The sequence below is a fragment of the Ciconia boyciana genome, chromosome 5 (assembly GCF_034638445.1).
Source record: "Ciconia boyciana chromosome 5, ASM3463844v1, whole genome shotgun sequence".
NCBI classification, from domain to species: Eukaryota; Metazoa; Chordata; class Aves; order Ciconiiformes; family Ciconiidae; genus Ciconia; species Ciconia boyciana.
The window spans coordinates 77,435,451-77,457,716 of NC_132938.1; the positions used below are offsets into that span (position 1 = coordinate 77,435,451).

At 38.6% G+C, this 22,266-nt stretch overlaps 1 protein-coding gene across 1 annotated transcript in view; it reads left to right on the plus strand.

The window, feature by feature from the left end:
* Positions 1-22,266, plus strand: part of ANKRD50 (ankyrin repeat domain containing 50) — a 45,158-nt gene that overhangs the window by 17,643 nt on the left and 5,249 nt on the right. Inside the window, exons 3-4 of the mRNA XM_072861693.1 lie at positions 8,862-9,091; positions 17,790-21,337. Coding sequence (XP_072717794.1) covers positions 8,862-9,091; positions 17,790-21,334 — 3,775 coding nt within the window. The 3' untranslated portion in view covers positions 21,335-21,337. The remainder of the gene's footprint in view (positions 1-8,861; positions 9,092-17,789; positions 21,338-22,266) is intronic.

Genomic DNA, 22,266 nt, shown 5'->3' on the forward strand with positions numbered 1-22,266 from the left:
AGACTGAGTAGTTTAGAACATATTGTATATGTTAGCACATATGGCAAATATATTCCATTTAAAAATATATAGAGAGTGTCAACCTGCTCATGGTAGCAGGTGTGAATGGTTTTCAGCTACACTTGTCTGTCCTTCATAATAGCTGAGTTGTTTGCAAACTGCTCTAGGCAGTCCAACTATTACACCAAAATATTTGCTCTTAAGGTTTCTGTTTTCTGAGATTTCAAGTAAATCTACCAGTAGATCTGCTGGCAATGCTTTATATACAAAAATCACCTATATATTTGTATGAGACAGTAGGAGGTCTCTAATCATTACACAGGGGTCCAGCATGCTCTGTTTATGTGTGACTGATGGCGCTGGTTCTACGATAAACTTTGCAGTTGTCTGGCCTGATGCCCTGGAGCTAGCTTTTGTGCTCTCCTTGTGGGACTGCAAGTCTGCTTTACAATTACAGATAAAACTCAGGTTGCTACAAGACGTTGCAAAATCAGGTACTGAATTACACAAGACTTGCCTGCTGTTTCTAATTCACTGCTGCTGAAAAGACCAGACCCTAGATTTACATCCTTGTACTGTACCTAGAGCTTTCCCAATAGGTGATTCTCAGGGTTTTTTTTCTTTTCTGCTTTCTGCCTCTTCCTTCATAAGACTTAAATGCAGTTGAGTAGAACTGCTAGAGCCAGCTTGTCTTTCTGTGCAGCCTGTAAATAAATAAGTTACTAGAAACAATAATCTATATTATACTGTAGTCCATGAGTGTGCATAATTCCCGTATTGCACTTTGTCAGAAACTCATAATCAGTTGCAGTACGCTTTATCATGTTGAAAAATAACAGAACAGGTACCTCAGTAACCTGATCGAATCCATCGGTACGTGCACAGGTGTGCACACATCAAACTGAGTCAGTTCACTTTTGCCATACTTAGCCATATGTTTTATTTTGCAACTTTTTAAGTGTAGAACTGTTCTGTGCTTCACAGATCTTGTATTTCTCGAATATTTCCACTGTTAAGGGTCCTGTGGGTATGCTTTTCAGGATGTTATTACCAGAATGAGCAGCTGGGCAATTAGTAAGAAGCCAAGGCCTGTATTACGCATGTATATAATGCCAAGAATTGGGGTGATATTATACAGAAAGCAGCTATTGGACTTGATGATTAGAATTTCCCTTTTAATCATTAGCCAGAATGCATTACGAGGCAGGTAAATAAACTGTTTACTGTCAGTCATCCATAAGACATAAATGCCTTGTCATAGGACAAAGTAAAACTTGCTAATCTACAAACAGTACTGCAAGTAATTTGTACAGATGCTCTTGTTTTTCTTTCTGTGTGAATACAGCTGCTGAAAGTCTTCTCGGAAAGAGGGTAATATTTCCTCAACTGAGCAGCACAAATTGTCAATTTTATTAGAAGTGAAATTTACCTTTACTTCTTTTATTGCGACCTATGCCCCGTATGCAGTTTGGAAAGCAAGAGAAAAATTCAGCTACTGGCATACGTCTGTCTTTGCTGGAGCTCTAACAGTCTTTAACAGCTTTATCTTCACTGGCTTCATTCTTTTAAATGCAAATTGGAAACCGTGGGGGGGACATCCTTAACGGATTATATTCTGCTAACCAACCCCTGGATTATTAGAACATACAAATGAAGATGTGTCTGTAAGCTCATGAGGCAGTGGAGAGCGAGGTGGGGTATTTGCTGTCACTTGTGAGAATTTTTTAAGTACAGATGATTAAAAAAATGTGGAGTTTTGCATTTTGTTTTCTGTTCTTACACATTTTAAAGCTTTTATGTTTGTTCCATGAGCAGTGGAAGTATTGAAAACCCTATTGTGTATAGATTTGCACCCTTGGGTATCTTGCAATGGCCTGGGCTCCCCTCTAATGCCTGTATAACGTAATTCCTTCCCCTTTTGCTGTCATGCAGCACCTCCACCTCTGAACTGCCCTAGAGAGCCTTCTCCTTCCCTGCATGTCCCCCAGCAGTGGGCTGGGGAAGACGGAGCTTCTGCTACACCTGATTCAGAGCTGGCAGAGGCAGCATCAGGTTTCCACTTACTGGTTAGGATTTTTGCTAGGTCTCTGTGTGTGATTTTTAGGCAAAAATCCCACTACTTATGTTGCTGGCAAAAATTACTACAACATGATATAAATATAGTTGGCTTATTTACAGTTTCACTATGTACTTCATTTTCTGTATTTTCTGATATAACATAAATGGAAATGAGTGTCTTAAAAATTACATGGGAAACTGCTGTGATACATCATGTTGTAAACCACCCGTAAGAAGGAAGATGCTTGTCTGCTTTTCCGAACATTGAGACTAGCGTTTGAAGATTGTCTATTTTGTTATACGCTAGGTACTGTTAAACTCTTCATATATAAAGAGATATCATCCTATATATATATAGGCATATTCCTCCATTATTTTAATCTTCAATAATTCTTTAGATCAAATGTGCAAATGAGCAATTTCCTTGTAAACTCTAGGAGGCATTCAGATCTCATACAGAGGACAGCACTGTGTTGTCTCTCATGTAAGGTGGATGTTTTATGAGGGTCTATTGGCAAATTTTTGCCAATAGAATAATAAATTCAGGTAAAACTCAATGTAACCTCGATTGCTGATATCAGTTGATCAGCTCCACCATGTTGCTAGTAATCGCCAAACCTATTCATCCAAGGTATTATGAATACATTTTTTCAGCTTGTGTTTACAATCCTCAAGTAATTACTTCAATTCCAAGGAATTACAACCCTCATGGAGTTCGCAGCTATTTTCTGTTATTCTGTGTGATTGCCTACTGGCACTACTGTTTCTTGTGACTGCGAATAGTGGCATTAATATTAATTAACTGTAAATATCACATATTAACTGTCTCGCTGACAATGAATATCACTTTCCTTTTTGAAACACAAATAGTCTTTAGGAAAGAAGATGTTGTGCGGGGATCTCGGCAGGGAGGTGCTGGTGAACTCAAGCAGGAGAACGCCAACTTCCTAACATTTTAGAACTCCCAAAAATAGAGTGGGGGAGACAGATAAGCTGACGTAGAGCATAAGGGCAACCTTACCTGACAGCAACAAACATCACTTGGAGCACTTAGCACCATTTTTAATAATCTATTTGGGATGTTTGCCTTAACTTTTCTTGTGCTCATGTCCTGTAGTGGTGTGTTTTAACTTGCAGCATTGCCAATGAGAGATTGTTCTTTCCAACCTGACAAAATGCAACAGTAAAAAATACAACCCAAACAGTGGATCCAGCCACATTCAGAGTGATAACGTTGCACATGGTTCAAACCAGAACACACAGCACAATGCCATTCTCTTGGTACATAAGAAAAACTTACGCAGGCAGAGTGGGAGTAGAGGACAACATATGCAAAGTCTGAGCACAAATTAGCTGCAGTTCAAATGTACTGCTTGCGTGCTTGGGGTAATATGGGTCCTTTCTTGCTAGCCAGCCTGAAGGAATTTGTGTGTGGGCAGAAGTGTATCCCTGACCCATTCAATTGCGTTGACCTGGTGTAGAAAAGAGTGTGCTCCACTGGGCTGGGGGGCCTGCTGGGCTGCGGTGGGGGTCTGCTCCATGGGCTGGGGGTCTGCTCGGAGCACCGTACCGCTCTGATTTTGCATTTACACCATTTCGGAGGCTCACCGCAGGCTTGGCAAAGGCAGCAGCAAAGCTTGGAAGAGGACAGTAGACTTCGCTCCATAACACTGGTGAAAATGTTATGGTTTTGGTCTGCGGATGCAAAATCAAGTTTCACGTTCCACCTTTGCGAGAGTACAGGGTGCATGCCTGCTTTCAGAATTAATCCTGAAGCTGGCTCCCTAGCTGTAGTTTACAGAGATTGTTTCCTCTGAATAAAAATGTTTGGAGGCATCTAATAGTTTAAAATGAGGAGGAAAAGTTCACCCTTCAATAACTGGGGGGGAGGCTAATTTAATATGCAGGTATTAGGAATATGACAAATAGCTGGTGAATTTGCTCAAGGAGTCTGGTGGAGAAGCATTTGCAAAAAAGCAAGAGGAGAAAGCAAAGAAGGCTATGTGTGGGATAATGATATTGTCTGCTTTTTTACAAACTTTCTTTGAAAAGAGCAGAGTTTGTAAATTCCCAACTCAGACCGCTGGGATGGTTCTTCTTGGCCTCAGCGACTGTAGCTGAAATACAAGTGCTAAACTGTAACCTATTGGTGACAAGGTGACTCAAAAAGCAGCTTGTTAAAGAATTGTTATACTGATGTAGAAAAAGAAACACAAGAGCTGTAGTAGTAGTTAAGCAGGTTTCCAAATCAGTCATTTGTATATGAAATTTGAAATATTTCATGCATTGCTAAAACTAGCAGCACTTAGAGTCTGACAAATGGGGGGGGGGGGGGAGTGTCTTTTTTTTTTTTCTTGCTGCTTCTGGCTAGTTTAGGAGATGAGTTTTATACACTTGTTCTCTGTGTTTGTCAGTAGTGAATGCTAGCAGCTGGGTAGAGAAAAGGGAACCCTTTTAGGGATAAGCTACGTTCACACTGTAACAGGCATCAAACAATTTAAGTGGGGACAGAACTGAATTTCCTATACACCAGAGACAATCAAATATGAGGAACATGTTAATAAGAAACTAGGACTTATAACTTCTTTTGCTCCTAGAACCACTCCTTAATTGTTATTTGGCATGTGGGTGTTTGCCTTTTTTTTTTTTTTAAGCAAGTATGAGCATTCTGCTGTGACTCTCTTTTCAGCATTTGTGGACAACGCTGGTATCTTTCTACTTCGTTCTTTTGTGTCTTTGGTATTTTTGTGGATCCAATCTAAAAATCTCAAGGATAATCATAAGCAGAACTTCAGCATAGCCTGTATATATTCCTTCCATATGTGGAAAATCATGTTTGCGTGGGTTCAGTCAACTCGGTAGCAATCCTGAAGAATTCTGTGGGATGGCTCATTGTTCTGAGGACTCCTTATTTGCTAGAGAGCATGTAAAACATCTTCGCTCTGCATAAATAAGTCATTACACTACATTGCCATTAAAATGAATTCCATCATTTAAAATACCTAATTGCACTGTTTTCTCTAGAGATTTTGTATTTTTACTGACTAATTAATTTTGTTGTTTTAAATAATGATTTCTATTTCAGAAATTTTCTGTAATGATGACCGCTTTTATATCTATGTTGAATATAAAAGTTATAAAGATAAAGCTGTTACCCTTTCAGAAGGTAAAGAAAATCAACTTCTAATCTTTTGAGAGGCACTCTGCAAATTAAGCTATCTGTTACAACAATCTGTAGATTAATCACCATTCATGGAAGTACTTTAAGACATTGTTAATTCCGTGTTGATTTATGTAATTTTCCTATGCAAGCAAGAAATTGTAGGGGAGTGGAATTACTAAGTCATATTATGGAGGTAAACATAATGTGAATTCTGGTAAATTAGCACAGCACTTACTGTCTCTGACAAGTTTCACTATTATGTTACTTGGCATCTACTCTGAACTCAAGAGATATAAAATGTCTAGGAAGAACAGAAGTTTATCAAACAGTTTCTAAGGGCACTTTAAGAGAAAGCTCTATCAATGTCTTGTCAATGCCACACTTGTAATAATATTGCTGTAAGCTGGGAGAAGTCATTGTGCCTCATTTCTTATATGCATGTATATGTATATTCCTATTGGAATTGAAGTTATGTTAAGATAGAGAAATACAAGTATTGTGTAGTGGAAAAAAGCAGAGCACAGGGAGACAAGGGTCTGTGGAATAGCTTTTTATGAAGCATCACCAATATGCTAGGACTCTTCTGCTTGGAAAGAAACGGCTCGGGGAGGCTGTGATAAAAGTCAGAAGATGACAAACGGCATGGAGGAGGTGAATATGGCATAATTGCTCACTGTCCATTCCAGCACAGAAGCAAAAGGGTATCAAATGAAACAAGGATGTTTTGGATTTAAAACTACACAGGAAGTGATTTTTTTCATGCAGTGTGACTAAGCTGCAGAAGGCCTTGCCGCGGGATGTTGTGGACGCCAAAGGCTTAAATCAGTTCATAGAAGACTTGGACAGTGTTGTGGTTTAGTTCTAGTCGTCAATTAAGTACCACACAGCCGCTCGCTCATCTTCCCTCCTGGTGGGATGAGGGAGAGAATCGGAAGAGCAAAAAGTAAGAAGACTCGTGGGTTGAGATAAGAACAGTTTAATAATTGGAAAATAATAATAATAATGAATTGTAATGAAAAGGAAAACAACAAGAGAGCGAGAGAGGAACAAAACCCAGGAAAAAACAAGTGATACAACAGCTCACCACCTGCTGACCGACTCCCAGCCTGTCCCCGAGCAGTGATCGCTGCCCTCCGGCCAACTCGCCCCAGTTTCTATACTGAGCATGACGCCACATGGTATGGAATAGCCCTTTGGCCAGTTTGGATCAACTCTCCTGGCTGTGTCCCCTCTCAGCTTCTTGTGCACCCGGCAGAGCACGGGAAGCTGAGAAGTCCTTGACTAGTATAAACATTACTTAGCAACAACTAAACCATCAGTGTGTTATCAATATTATTCTCATCCTAAATCCAAAACACAGCACTATACCAGCTACTGGGAAGAAAATTCACTCTATCCCAGCCAAAACCAGGACAGACAAACCTGTGGAAGCACGGTCAGTTAAGGGATGTTAAATGCAGAGTCTGAACCTCTGGTTCAGAAAGTCCCTGGAAGCACTGTTTGCTGCAGTCCCTGAGAGTTCTGGGAAAATGTGGTTTCGTGCTTGCCCGGTGCTTACATTATTCCTCGAACATCTTGTTTCAACCCTGTTTGGAAGCAGGTTGAACCTTTTGATTTGACCTACTACAACGAACTGCTGCGTACTGCAGGAATTATGCAGAATGATTTGGGCCTCTTTCCCAGACGTGATGGTTAGCTTTTCTTGCTGGTATTCCCAACAGGTAAATACCGACACAAGAATGTTGTCGGATCCTCCTAAGATATTTTGGAGGCATTTCGTTAGGGTCATACAGATTTCAAGTGAGATTTTAATTTAAGACACCATTACCATTTCTTCATATCTCATAGTAACATTCATACTTGAAAAATAATTTCATATCGAGAACTATGTGAAAAGAAAACTGGTTTGATAGAAGAAGAAATGTTGCAGGGAAAATGCCTTGACCTAAATAGCTGAGGGGGCAAGGCAGCATTCTGGTGGGGGAAAGGGTGGAAAATGTGGTCATTTCCAACTGCTTCCTTTCATTGTGGGATTGGCATCACTTAGGAAAGTAATTTTAACCTTATGGCTATTTTAATTTCCTGTTCTGTAAATTGGTAGCTGCTTAACTTCCCAGCTTAGTGAACAGTGATTTTAGTTGTACTTCAGGCATCTTCTGAAAGAGTAACTAGCTGGGGAATACCAAAGAATTCTCAGTAGTCTTGTGCATCCAAAAAAAAAAAGGGGGGGGGGAGGCGCAGTGTTAGGGGTTTAAAATCTATTTAATACTGAATACTTTAAGAACACAAGTATTTTGTACTTCCTTTTTATACCTTTGGGGAAATTTCTCCAAGTGTGATCACCTAGTCTGCTCCACTAGATTCTGTTGTTACTGTTGGACATGAAAGGTGCACCACTCTGTTTCCATTTTGCAATTTTCTCAGTCAGAAGACAACAAACATTCCACTAACAGTGCTTATCAGTCGTTTCTGAAGCGGGTTGCGTTCTTCCATTAACAGGCAAGATTTGCCTATATTCCAATTTAAATGCTTGGCAGGTAATAATGTGTTGATCAAAGTCTTCTGAAGATAAATTTGTTCAGTAAAACAAATGAAAAAAGATTATTATGGTCTTGAGTAAAACAAAAAATACTTACAGTGTGCATGCCTTCTGGACACGTGCAAATAACAAATCTATAAAAGAGAGTAAACTTAGATACGTATTTTTCTCACCTCATTTCATTTTCTGAATCTTTTTACTATAAAGTCAAAGTTTACTTGCCAAATGTATTTAAAGATAATTTAGTCAGTGAAACGTACAGGCCTAAATCATGAAGTTTCCCAAAAAACAGTAGCATAACGTGGAAATACTGGATAGACGCATGACCGTTATGTAGTAGCTATGTGAAAATACATGTAAGTGCAGAGTGGAGTACCGTTAAGGGTGGCAACAATACATGCAAATTTGAGATCTTTAGCTGCGCAGTCAGATGCGTTGGTGTAGATGCTAGCATCCGGAGGATCCTTTCCCAGTAATAGGAACTTGGCAACTTCAATATAAATAAAAACTAATACACCAAAGTCACTACCAAATGTCTCAGTCTGCTACTAAATTCATTTGCATTTCATTTGTGAAGGTATGGTTCTTTGTAAAACTGTTATTCATTCAGACTTGAACTCTTCAAGTTAGGATATTTCATGTGTCTTTTTTATTTAGACTTTTGTTTCATGACCAACTATTGTTCGCTATTTGTTTCTGATAAGCAATAATAACAAGTTTGGCAGAGACAACAGTAATTAAGTTCTTAAACTTTAGGCCAAGTAGCTTCTTCTTTAGTAAAGCAACGTTTTTCCAAGTCTTATAATGAGCCTTGAACAACATTACATCATTTTAAAGTATTGTTAGAAATTATAAGTTCATTAAAAAGTAATATTGCCTAAGAAAGAATTACATCACTGACTGTTCAAACTGTCTCTATTTCTGTTAGTTCAGTCTACCTCAGTATTTTCTGTGGTAACTATTTAAAAAAATGCCTTAGACTGTTTAAAAAAATAACTTTGCATTTTAAGTTGATCATAACTTCAACTTGAATGACTATATGATAGTCAATGTGTTGTTAAAGGTATTTAAAATACTGATTTTGTTTCATGTTCCTTACAGGTGCATTCTGCTCCCTCTCTTGGGAATGAAGCCCCCTCAGCAGAGCCTCTTCTTGCTTGTAGATTCGGTTGACGAGGGCTGTAATGTTTCCGAGGGTGAACAGACTTCTACAAGTTTATCTGGAACAATAGCGGAGCTTTTAGCTGGCCACTTTGAGTTCTTCCCTCCCTGGCTGCTCCTCCTGTGTTCTGCCCGCAAGCAGAGTAAAGCTGTTACAAAAATGTTTACAGGTGAGTAGAGAGCATAGGAAGGGTTTGTTATCTGCGCCTGTAACTAGGACGTAGTATTTACAAGACCCTCAGTGATGGTTGAAGGCACTGATGCATGCTTAGTTCTAAAAAATGATAATCACAAAAACGGTAATTCTAAAAACCACGCATTCCAGTTTACCAAGGACTATAGAAAGCTTAAATTGGCCAAGTATTTTAGAGGTAAATTATGTCTTTGCAATACATCTGCAAAGAATATGGCTGCTTTGAGTTTTCTTCTTGTTTTGCTAGTTTTAAAAAGCTTTGAAACAGTGTAGGTGATGTGTAAGTACATAAGTATGTCGGCTGCATACACCCATTCCTTACAACCGCAAAAGATTTTCTTTTTTCATCTTCCATTAAAGTCTCTCCCCTTATTTTCAGAAAGCGGGGAATAACCTTTGAAGATGGAACTTGAGAGGGGAACAATGTAGATGTGCATTCTTGGAGTATACTTTTGGCAAAGGTTGCACAGTAAAAAACTTCTTTACAGCTTCTTCATCCAGGCTTTACTGTGTCATGAGAGCATTTCTTCACTATAATGACATTGTTACTGGAAGTTCTCTGAAATTTAATAAAGGGCAATATCTAGACTGGATTCCAGGCCTATGTATAAAGCCTGTGTGTATTAAGGCAACTATTAGGACAAAAATGTGATTATAGAACATTGACCCATAGGCTTGCTTGTTTCCACGGTGCAAAAGGTCAATGGGATAATTGCATTTTGGAACGAAGCACTGTATTAATCAGTGGCAGACATGAACATTGGTATTTGGGAGTATGTGAGAACTAAAGGAAACTTTGGGGTAGCTTCACAGGGCTCCTTTGGACGTTCATATGGGAATAGTTTTGTCAAAGCTTGGCTGATTAGGTATGTTGTCATTGCCAAAAAACCAGACAAAACTTTCTTCAGAGCAGTTTTATTTCCTTTCCATTGAATCATATAATGTTTCAGACTAGTCCTAAAAAGTTGCTGTTGTCTTCTAAGTATGTTTCCAGATGGAATTCCTGACAGGAAAAATCAGCAGAACTAATGGATATGCCTTTAAAATAAATTTAATTTAAATGAGTTAATTTCTCATTTCCACAGAGAATGACTTGATGAATAGCATAAAGGAAGTTGGCTTGTGATATTATAATCCCATCTTCACTGTGGAAAAGGTACAGCAAAGAAAGAATGAATCCCAAAATAATTGGACACAAACTGAGTAGAAATTTTCGGGTCTGTTTGGAGAAAGTGGTAGTTTTTTCCACTATGAAAGAAAACTGTGACATTACAGCCAATGTGACAGTTGCCCACTTAATACGCTGTTGGATGATTTTCCTTTTTACAGCCAATATTCAAGTTTGTGAAAGGTATAACGAGGATGCGAAGAGCGTCACTGAAGCTTCTGTTAACTTCAGATACATTGCAACTTTGTGTTGTAAAATCTGAGATAATGGTCATTTCTTTTCTGGTTCTAGCCTGAAAAGGATAGACTGTCATTAACGCTTCTACTGGGGCAAACTCTCCTCTTCCTTTGTGGTATTTGAATGTTTACTTTTAGCTGAGCCAATTTATGAAACTATTTAATTGGTGGGCAGGCAGAGTTCAAGATCAACGATGAGTATTTGTTCCACTCATGACTGAAGAAATAAATGGTGTATAATGTGCGCTGCACTCTGGGACACTATTGTACTGAATTTCCAGTACTTCCAATTTCCCAGCAAATAAATGTTTGCAACTATAACGATAATATAATCACTGTACATTTTCTTCAAATGTGTTTTTTTAACTTGGAACAAAACAAAAATGGGTTTCACTATAACTTAGTAAGATAGATTGGAATCCTTTTAGGATTATCTTAGGAAAATGTGTCCTACCTGTAGTTTTTTCTGCTAAAAATTTTAGAGTATGATATGAAATATATACTAACTAATATTAATTTGTTTACCATCAGTTTATATCGGGTTTCACTTAAAATTTTCATGCAGTGAAAACTTCCTCCAGAAATCTGCTGAAATGAGAGATAACCCCATTTGTCATAAAGTGTTATCAATGACTGGGATCAGGATTGCTGCAGTGGCCTGGTCCTAACGGTGCTCTTGTTTGGGTGTCCAGTACAGATGAGACTTCTGCAAGCGTCTCCTTACCCAAAAATAGTGATGATGTGGAAGAAGGAATCCAGTCTTTCTCATCCACTGTCATCTTGCTGCTGCCAGTGGTGAATACATCATCCCTACCACTCTAAGAATGAGAAAAGGAGGAGGGGTGTTTGTTCTGGTCCTCTTTGTTCCTTCACTTTTGTTGGTGACTTATTTATGAAAGTTGAATAGTTATGCCTGCATCTGCTGCAGCTTGTATTCTGGGCCCTTCTGTATTCCCAGATTCTGTAGTAGCACAATGTGCTACAGATTTTTCCCCTTACTCAGATTCTCAGCTTTCATTAATTAAAAAAAAAAAAAAAGGTTTTGTCTCTTGTGGCTGCAGAAACAACCTCAAAAATATGAACCAAATGTAAAATGATGCCTGCATAAGTCTGCGGTCACCCTCCACAGTGAGCAAAACCAGCCAATTGAGTAAAAAAGGAGGGGAACAGATAATGCGTGTCCTCCTGCCTTCTCTTGCATCTGCACTGTCACCAACTGCCACATCATGCCTATTTGTTTTTCTTATGGACTTTTTCCCTAAATTTAACAATTCTCTGTCTTTCGCCCATAATTATCCACATTATCTTCCATATCATCGGTTCCTCTCATTTGGCTACAAGTATGGACAGTCAAGCAGCTGCATTAAACATAGTCTTTCCAATCTTTGTATTATAATGTTAGAAAAAGTTTCCTTGTATTTCTAAATAACTGAAAAAGCCCTCTAACCTGAAAGTGGCACAGAACATACAATTCTTTTTATGCATCAGCTAATTAGCTAATAAAAATGCTGCTTCTAAAATGAGGCTAAATCTGGAAAGCATAGCAGTTGTTCTTACAAAACTAAATTCCTTTTTTAAAGATCCATCATATTAGTTTTAAAAATGCAGGCACTTTAAAATCAGGCAATTTTATTTAGATAAGTTTTTGAGTGAAAAGCAGATCATTTCTGATTAACAGCATAAAGGCAAATAGATAAAGTGCACATGAACAAATGCTTTATTTATTGCTTTAAAGAGGCTTTTTTTTAATAGGCATTTAATTTCTTCTTTTTTGCTACACACATAAATCAAATGTCTGTGGCATCTGGCTTGATGATATCCCTCAATTAAACACTGACATTCTTCATCCAAAGAATTCCTTCTCATGCATGAGGCATGAGTGCACCAGTGTGGTACAACCCATGCAGATGTCACATCTCAGGGAGCCGTAGTTTCCATAAAGTTAATGTTAGATACCAGAAAGATACTGGAAACGACAATAAAAAGAATCAAAAGTGGATGTGAAAGGGTTCAGTTTAGCCTCAGAGGCAGCTTAAGCTCCATTCACCCACTTACCCATAGGCAAAAGCAGACAATCTGTCATTCATTTTTCACTCTTCCTTTTATCTATCATTCCGTTCCAGACAGCCAGATATTAAGAGCTGATATTTTTCCAGACTTATTTGGGATTAGAAATCTTGGGAGCATAAGTCTTTCTCGTATTTCTGCTAGTTGCTGGTTCTGGTCTGAATAGATGTGGAGGGTTGTTTTTCTTGTAGCCTTTCCTAAAATTAAAAAATAAGCAAAAATGTGAAAACTTTAGAGAAATATAGTAAAAATCACAATCCAGCTTCTCTGCACCCAGAAAACTCATACTGTCTGGTAATTGAAGCTACTCAGGTACTCATATTGATGAATCCCCAAATCAAATCAGTTGCCTGATTTGGAACTGAACCTTTTCTCGTTAGCTGCCATTCCAGAAAATAAATGGCATGAGACCACTTCAGGAGAGATTGCTTCAGAAAAGAAAATCTAAGTTGTCCTCAAAATTTTCATTGTAGGTTGGAATTTATTTGCGTCATTTCATGTTACTTTAAAGTCTTTATGGGAGTTGGATTTTTACTATAAAATAATTTTTATATATTTATGTATTTGTAAAATTTACTTCTATAATATTAAAGCTTTGAAAAAGTTTATTTGTTGTTTTGGTTTGGGTTTTAGGAAAAAAAATATTTAGAAGGCTTGGGAAATAAACTGGGAGCTTTTAATTACTGTTTCCTTTCTTCTCATTGCCACTTTCTTTTGATTACCACTTTGAAAACATGATACTAGGGAATTTCATATTTCCTAGTAAAAAGTTGTGTGTGAATTTTGAACTTATTTGCTTTGTAATTAAATACGGAAGACTAAATTGTTTTAAATGGACTGTTACCTGTAATCTAACTAATCAAACTTCTGTGCAATGACACAAACCAGTGAGAGCAGCAGATTTCAGCCTCAGTGTCTCTTAGCATCTGGGGTAGATGCAGTGATATTTGTAATGCATAGTATCCTGCAAATGCACTAAAAGCTTAGTGTGCTGCTTGAGTTTTCAGGTGCATTTTACTCTGCTGGATACATTATTCTTTTTGAGCAGGTGTGCATAAATGGCCATAGAAATACCTAATTTAATATATGCTTAGATCAGCAGTGTAGATGATTAATGCCAAAACATTGCCATGGTTTTAATCATTTAGATTAAAGTTAACAATTCAGTTAAATGAAATATATTAAAATGTATTTAAAACTTTTGTAACTTACTTATGTAAATATATTTAAAGATATGAAAGTAGAAGGATATTTTTAAGTATTTACTGTAAGTAAATAAGTACTTAACAAGTAAATAAGTAATACTGTAAGTGTTACCTGCTAGTTAATAGCTTATTTTTTATTATTAAAGTTTGAAAAGGTTGACATACTGTAAAAGTATTTGTATAGCCAAGATACTTTTTCTTTTGTCCCTTTGAATGACCCTAGATCTTGCCAAGAAATACATTTGGAACTGATTTGTTTACAGAACTGCCAGGAATTTAATAAATCAGGAAAATCCATATTGGAGCTCCCATTGGGTTGAAAGTGATGTGTTGTAAGAAAAATTTTAACAATGCAAAAAGCAGGGTCGTGGGGCTGCAGGTTCTGTCTACTGCGCTCCTGTTTTGCTGAGCTTAAGTAGTTCATGGGAATGCATCTGAAACAAAATGAGCTTTCTCTTAATGTTTTGGTGCTTCTTGTCCATGAAAGTGACTTATTGTATCTGGTAGGGTTGAAAAGCAAGTTTGCAGGATCTTTGTTTGGAAATGTAAAATGACCTCATTTAGATAGATGTTTGGGGAAAAAACCACGGCTTTGTTTTCCTCCTTCAAGCTAGCGACAAGAATTTGAGATATAAAAAAAAAAATTCTATCTACAAGGCCTTTTTTGAATTGTTTGCTTATTATAGTATGGCATGGTGCAGGTTAAAAATAACAACTTATTTCTGTTCAAAAGTCTGTTACAATGGCACTTTGTTAATCCCAGCCCTTAAAGGGCGTATCATCCCTGGGATGTGTGAAGATCTGTATGAGTGTAGTGTGCTTCTTGCTGTACAAACTTTCTTCAGATACGATATATAGAATCTCATTAAAAAGGAATATTTGGAAGTATTGCAAAAGAAAAGAAACAATTTTTAGCTTCCCTGGACATACCACCAATCAAATTGTTTAAATTACTGACTTCTGGAATATTCACTGCTCTGAAGTCTTCTGAAATTTATTTGTTTGGCTGAAGTGCTTAGGCATTTGGTATGTCTTGGGTAAGTACAGAGTAGGGCAATATTTTTAACCCTAATATGGAACGAAGTAATAATGCAGCCTCATTTAAAGGGAAGAAAAAAAACCCAAACACACAAACCCTTCCTTTTTCACTTTTTTTGGAGGGCTTGGGGTTTTTTTATCACATCCAAAATGGTTTTGTTCACTTCCCCACCTGTTTTGGGAAGCAAAATGAAAATTGGTATTCAAAGAACACTGCAAGATAAGCAAGAGTCTTTTGCTTTTGAAGCACACATACAGGGACTGAGACGCTTAAATAGTTATCACTCTGCAAGTTCTCATGTGAAGGCTGGGAGTCAAGGGAGGTGAAGTGTAGTCATTAGTCAGTGAACACTGAACATGAGCTGAAATCTCAGGATCGCTGTCCTGTGAGCTAGTCAGGGGTTTTGTTGTTGGGGGGAAATGAAATCCACTACTGTTAAAACTGAAGAAACGCTTGCATAATTTAAAAATAAAAATAACTTACGCAGATATATATTGGAAGGAAGGATGTGGGCTTGGGATTAATGTCAGAGATTGGGGATGTTGTGAGCAGAGTCACTTATGACTAAACACATTGAGGAGTTTGCAGAGCTCTGTACCTATTTCTCATTCAGCCAAGTGACAGGTAAAATCTGACTAGGAGAAGCAGAGAGGTTCAAAGAACTGAAAGGTGAGTGAATGCAGTGGTTGCATTTGCTCTGAATTGAGCGAAACAGAGCTGTTCCCTGCACACATGAGACAACCAAAGGGACACTTGTGTCTGATTACAGCTCTGTGTATGCGTATGGCTGTGAATGCACGCACCAAGCAATGCCCTGTTTTTAATGCATTTGTTCTCACTTCTGTATCTTCTGAGGGATCATAACCTAGAAACAGCCTTTCACTTGAAGTGAAAGCTTGGGATCCGCAGAATCACAGGGCACTGGCTGTCCTTACTCAGTGAAGTTTCTTACTTGGCTTATGTACATGAATAATGGCTTTACAAAGTTACATACAGAATATTTTAATCAAATACATAGTAAATCGATGAATTATGCCATTCTGCAGGTCAGGTCAGGACGTTACTTGAAGTTGTGACAAACTATGGTTGATGAAGATTGTTCTGTGTTTCTTCTGAGAGCAAAAAAAAAGCCTCTGTGGAATGCAGAAAGATCCCCCAAAAATAATTGTATTCTGCCTCCTGGCCTTCTCATTCAAAAACCTTAAAGTAGACAATCTTATTAATGTAGTCTTAGCCTGAGAAGTGACTGTGCAAAAGTGTCTTATCCAGTGATTTTATTCTGGGGAGAAGCATGATTTTGTTTTAGGTATTCCGTTGATTTAGTCCTGTTAGATTTGTAATGCTACAATAATTAATAAGGGAAGCAGAAATATCTTGGTAACTCCACCATGGTTTGCCTCTCAGTTCTAATCTGTTGTGTTTGTACAATGCTCATGTAGACTAAACTATTAACAGAGTGAGCTTAATGTGACATTCAGAACCTCTGATGAAGACACTTAGGAACAAAAACCACCGCTGTTTCTTTGTCAAGCGGAATCTTCAGTCAGAACAAGCTTACAGACTAAGCATTTTGATCCACAGAATGTTTAAATACAATAAAAACATAGATCTGAAAATAACATTATTCAGTCTCACTTAAGATTATTTGCTTCATGGAGGTGGGGCCAAAATTACATTGAATGCATTGCTCATGGTTGCTTTTCCTTCAATATAATTTGGAGGTTAGTAATTGCTTTGGTTTGAAAAGCAAAGTCGGGGGGGGGGTGGTTTATGACTAGCTGAGCTGACTGTAAGGAAATGTGTGCAGTCTGCTACACTGGAGGAAGAGATTACAGCCTGTCCCTGGAGAAGTGAGGTATAGTTCTGGCCTGAAACACAGTAGTTGAAGCTGCTGTGTCTGTGACCTCTGCAGTTTTCCCATGGCTTCCGGAAAAGTAGTGTTCAAACAATGTAATGTGTCATTAATCAAAGAGGGTAGGTCTTCATCAAATGGTTAACTTGGCACTACCAAAGCAAGTGTTTTAAATGACGGAGATAGCTGTGTAGTCCATACAACTATATCTTAATTCCGCCTCGTTCTTGAGAGGCTTATGGCCACTGAGGTTGCCCTAGGGACTTCTTCGCACGTGCCGCTAAGAATAGCATTCTTTGCTTTGGGTGAGGGAGTGTACATGTAGACGTGTAGGGAGGAGATCTACACAGTGTGCATGTATGACATAATTTCCCTTTTTCCTCTAAATAGTAAACAGGTTGGAAAAACAATATCATATGACTATGAGAAAACCTGTTTCCTTATACAATGCGTCACCTACCAAAGAACTGAGGTGTTTATCTAAAACTCAGTCCTTACTTGAAAAAAAAATAGGTAATTTTCAATGCACAGATATGTAAAGATATTTAAAACTATTTTTGAGTCTCTCTCCTATATCATAAAATCTTTTGAAAGAAAGTAAGGTGATCAAGTTATTTATGTACATTTCATCATGCATACGCACCAGGTGTGAATAACCTCTTCTATAATTATATTAATATAATAGCTCTCTTAATCTAAATAGCTGAAAATTATTTGGAATTCCATTGTTAACCACATTGGAGAAGAGATTATTCCTTTAATAATATAATAATACTTAATAATCTTATTTTGGTTGCACTTCTGGTGGTTTTGCTTAGGTGTTTAGTGTTGTCCAAGGTAGACACACAATGCCTGATTCAAAGTGATTTTTAAAATTTTCTTCACTAGTAGCATGTATTTCTTCTTATAGTAGACGATGATAAAAATGTGTCTATTATCAAAGTTCTCTGCTATTATTATTAATTTACATTCACTATGTGTACACACACAATATATTCTTGTGGATGTTCCCTACCCAGAAATGTCTGCCTTTTTTATTTTTTTCTTTAACATTGAGTTAAAGCAAAACTAGATCAGAAATAATAGTAACTTTCTTCCCTTTTAATAGGTTTTCGAAAAATCAGTCTGGATGATCTACGAAAGGCTTATATTGTGAAAGATGTGCAGCAATATATTCTGCATCGTTTAGATCAGGAAGAAGCACTGAGACAACATCTCACAAAAGAAACTGCAGAAATGCTGAATCAGCTTCACATCAAAAGCAGCGGTTGCTTTTTGTATCTGGAACGTGTCCTAGATGGAGTTGTGGAGAATTTTATTATGTTACGAGAGATCCGTGATATTCCGGGAACGTTAAATGGCCTATACCTTTGGCTCTGTCAGAGACTTTTTGTGAGAAAACAATTTGCAAAAGTCCAGCCTATTCTTAATGTAATTCTTGCAGCCTGTAGGCCGTTGACCACAACGGAATTGTATCATGCAGTGTGGACCAAAAATATGACATGGACGATGGAAGACTTTCAACGCAAATTGGATGTCCTGTCAAAAGTCCTTATTGATGGACTTGGAAATACAAAAATCTTGTTTCATTACAGTTTTGCAGAATGGTTGCTAGATGTAAAGCACTGTACGCAGAAATACTTGTGTAACGCAGCAGAGGGGCACAGAATGCTGGCAATGAGTTACACTTGCCGAGCAAAGGATTTAACACCATTAGAAGCTCAAGAGTTTGCGTTGCATCTAATTAATTCAAATTTACAGTTAGAGACTTCAGAGCTGGCTTTATGGATGATATGGAATGGCACACCTGTCAAAGACTCCCTGTCAACCTTAATTCCTAAAGAACAAGAAGTATTACAGCTACTGGTAAAAGCTGGTGCTCACGTCAACAGTGAAGATGACCGCACGTCTTGCATCGTTCGGCAGGCTCTGGAGAGAGAAGATTCCATTCGCACCTTGTTAGACAACGGAGCGTCAGTAAACCAGTGCGATTCCAATGGGAGAACGCTCTTGGCCAATGCAGCGTACAGCGGCAATCTCGATGTCGTTAACTTACTGGTTTCAAGGGGAGCAGATTTAGAGATAGAAGACACTCATGGGCAAACAGCACTTACCTTAGCTGCTCGGCAGGGACATACCAAGGTTGTCAATTGCTTGATCGGATGTGGGGCTAATGTTAACCACACTGATCACGATGGCTGGACGGCATTGCGATCTGCAGCATGGGGTGGGCACACAGAGGTGGTTTCCGCGCTCCTTTATGCTGGAGTCAAAGTGGACTGTGCAGATGCTGATAGTCGAACGGCACTGAGAGCAGCAGCTTGGGGAGGACATGAAGATATTGTGCTGAATCTGCTTCAACATGGTGCTGAAGTTAATAAAGCTGATAATGAGGGCAGAACAGCTTTGATTGCAGCCGCGTACATGGGGCATAAAGAGATTGTGGAGCACCTGCTGGACCATGGTGCAGAGGTAAACCATGAGGATGTGGATGGAAGGACTGCGCTGTCTGTCGCTGCGCTTTGTGTACCAGCCAGTAAGGGACATGCTTCGGTGGTTAGTCTTCTAATTGACCGGGGTGCTGAAGTTGACCATTGCGATAAAGACGGCATGACTCCACTGCTGGTAGCTGCTTATGAAGGACATGTGGATGTTGTTGATCTACTTCTAGAAGGAGGAGCTGATGTTGATCACACAGACAACAATGGTCGTACACCACTTCTGGCAGCAGCCTCCATGGGCCACGCTTCAGTTGTAAATACTCTCTTATTTTGGGGTGCAGCTGTTGATAGCATTGATAGTGAAGGGAGAACAGTTCTGAGCATAGCCTCTGCACAAGGCAATGTTGAAGTAGTACGGACTCTGCTGGACAGGGGGCTAGATGAAAATCATAGAGATGATGCAGGCTGGACACCTTTGCATATGGCAGCTTTTGAAGGTCACAGGTTGATATGTGAAGCTCTTATAGAACAAGGTGCTAGAACAAATGAAATTGATAATGATGGACGTATACCTTTCATATTAGCTGCACAAGAAGGTCACTATGATTGTGTGCAGATATTACTGGAAAATAAATCCAACATTGATCAGAGAGGCTATGATGGGAGAAATGCTCTCCGGGTTGCTGCTTTAGAAGGTCACAGAGATATAGTTGAACTACTGCTCAGCCATGGAGCGGATGTAAACTACAAAGATGCTGATGGCCGGCCAACACTTTATATCTTAGCATTAGAAAACCAGCTTACGATGGCTGAGTATTTTTTAGAAAATGGTGCAAACGTAGAAGCAAGTGATGCTGAAGGAAGAACAGCACTCCATGTTTCCTGCTGGCAGGGCCATTTGGAAATGGTGCAGGTGCTGATAACGTACCATGCTGATGTGAATGCTGCAGATAATGAGAAGAGATCTGCTTTGCAGTCTGCTGCATGGCAAGGTCATGTGAAGGTAGTGCAGCTTCTCATTGAGCATGGGGCTCTGGTTGACCATACATGTAATCAAGGTGCTACTGGACTCTGCATTGCAGCCCAAGAAGGTCACATTGACGTTGTCCAGATATTACTGGAGCATGGTGCTGATCCAAATCATGCCGACCAGTTTGGGCGCACTGCTATGCGTGTTGCAGCTAAAAATGGACACTCTCAGATTATTAAATTACTGGAAAAATATGGTGCATCTACTCTGAATGGTTGCACTCCGTCTCCAGTCCACACAATGGAGCAAAAACCCTTACAGTCAGTCTCCTCTAAGATGCAGTCATTAACAATGAAGTCAAATAGTTCAGGGAGTACTGGTGGAGATATGCAGCCTAGTATGCGTGGCTTATCTAATGGGCCTGCTCATGCCTTCAGTTCTCCTTCAGAGTCGCCTGATTCTACAGTTGACCGTCAGAAGTCATCTTTATCAAATAATTCCCTGAAAAGTTCCAAAAATTCTTCTCTCCGCACCACGTCGTCAACTGCGACTGCTCAGACTGTGCCCATTGATAGTTTCCACAGCCTGTCATTCACAGAGCAAATACAGCAGCATTCCCTGCCACGCAGCAGAAGTAGGCAGTCTATTGTTTCTCCTTCTTCCACAACTCATTCCCTAAGTCAAAATCATAATTCACCAAGTAGTGAATTTGAATGGAGCCAAGTAAAACCTAGTTTGAAATCAACTAAAGCTAACAAAGGAGGGAAAACGGACAACTCCAGCAAATCTGGGTCAGCTGGAAAAAAAATAAAACAAAGTAGTTCCTCACAACCAAAAGTGTTAGAGTATGAAATGACTCAGTTTGATAAACGAGTACCTATTGCCAAATCTGGGACGAGCGTGCCACTTAAATCAATGCCGGCAGAGCCACAGTGCAAAATTTTGGTCCCGCCAGCTCAGCAAGAAGTTGGCCGATCTCAGCAACAGTTCCTAATTCACCAACAGAGTGGAGAACAGAAGAAGAGAAATGGAATTATGACAAATCCAAATTACCATCTTCAGAGCAATCAGGTTTTTCTCGGTCGGGTTTCTGTCCCACGAACAGTGCAGGATAGAGGGCATCAGGAAGTACTGGAAGGCTATCCTCCCGCAGAGACAGAACTCAGCCTTAAGCAAGCCTTAAAACTTCAGATTGAAGGTAGCGACCCAAGCTTCAACTACAAGAAGGAAACACCATTATAAAAGGTAACCTGTCCAGTCACAAAGGAAGCAAATGCGTGTATTTCATCATGTGCATTTTAAATACGCTAAAATTACATTTTATTGTCGTTTATCATCATGATTGCTTTCTTAATGAAAACCATGAATGTTAAAATCTTAACCTGGCAAGTATTTGTTTTGCTGTCATTTAAAAGCATCAACCATAGATGAATTGGATCACCGTCATATTTTCTGTTGAATTCTGATTGCTCAAATCGTACCCCACTGTCTTTGATATGTGACTGAATAAAACAGCAAGTTTCACGTAGCATTGATTTGGAATTTTCTTTTCAAACATCAGGACAGCTTGGAATTTTAATATGTGATATTTTCAGGTACAGTAATTATTTCATTATTTACAAAAATGCTTTTCAGGAAGCTTCTGAAGATTCTCATAGATTACAGGCAACCCCTTTTGAGAATTTGGATTTTAAATGTGAAATCTCAGTAGCATAATTATCTACAAATTAAAAAGTTAAAATACTACACTAAAGCTTTGATTTTATATTTCTGTTACTGTGAAAGTAACCCTCCTATAAAAGAGATGGCATTCCTCAGAGCAAGATTAGAATCTATGTTATGGTACCGATTTTCTGACCATTCTGTAGCTCTTAATCAATGGAGTTCATTTAGATTTCTCACTTTCTCTCCCATACTGAATTTTAAGCTGAAAAAGGAATTTTATGTAGCTGTTCCAGAGCTGAATTGTCAGTGAGTCAGCTAAAATAGAACTATTTTTCTCCCTCTTCCTGATGAAGTTTATCTTTTTTAGGGTATTGGGAATGTGTTAATAATTAATATCTTTTCTATTTGAATTTCAAAGAAGCAGCACCTTTATGAAATGTATGCATATCTCTTATTGCTCATTTGCTTATTTTTGAAAACATATTTTTTGTTTGTGTAAATGCTGCATT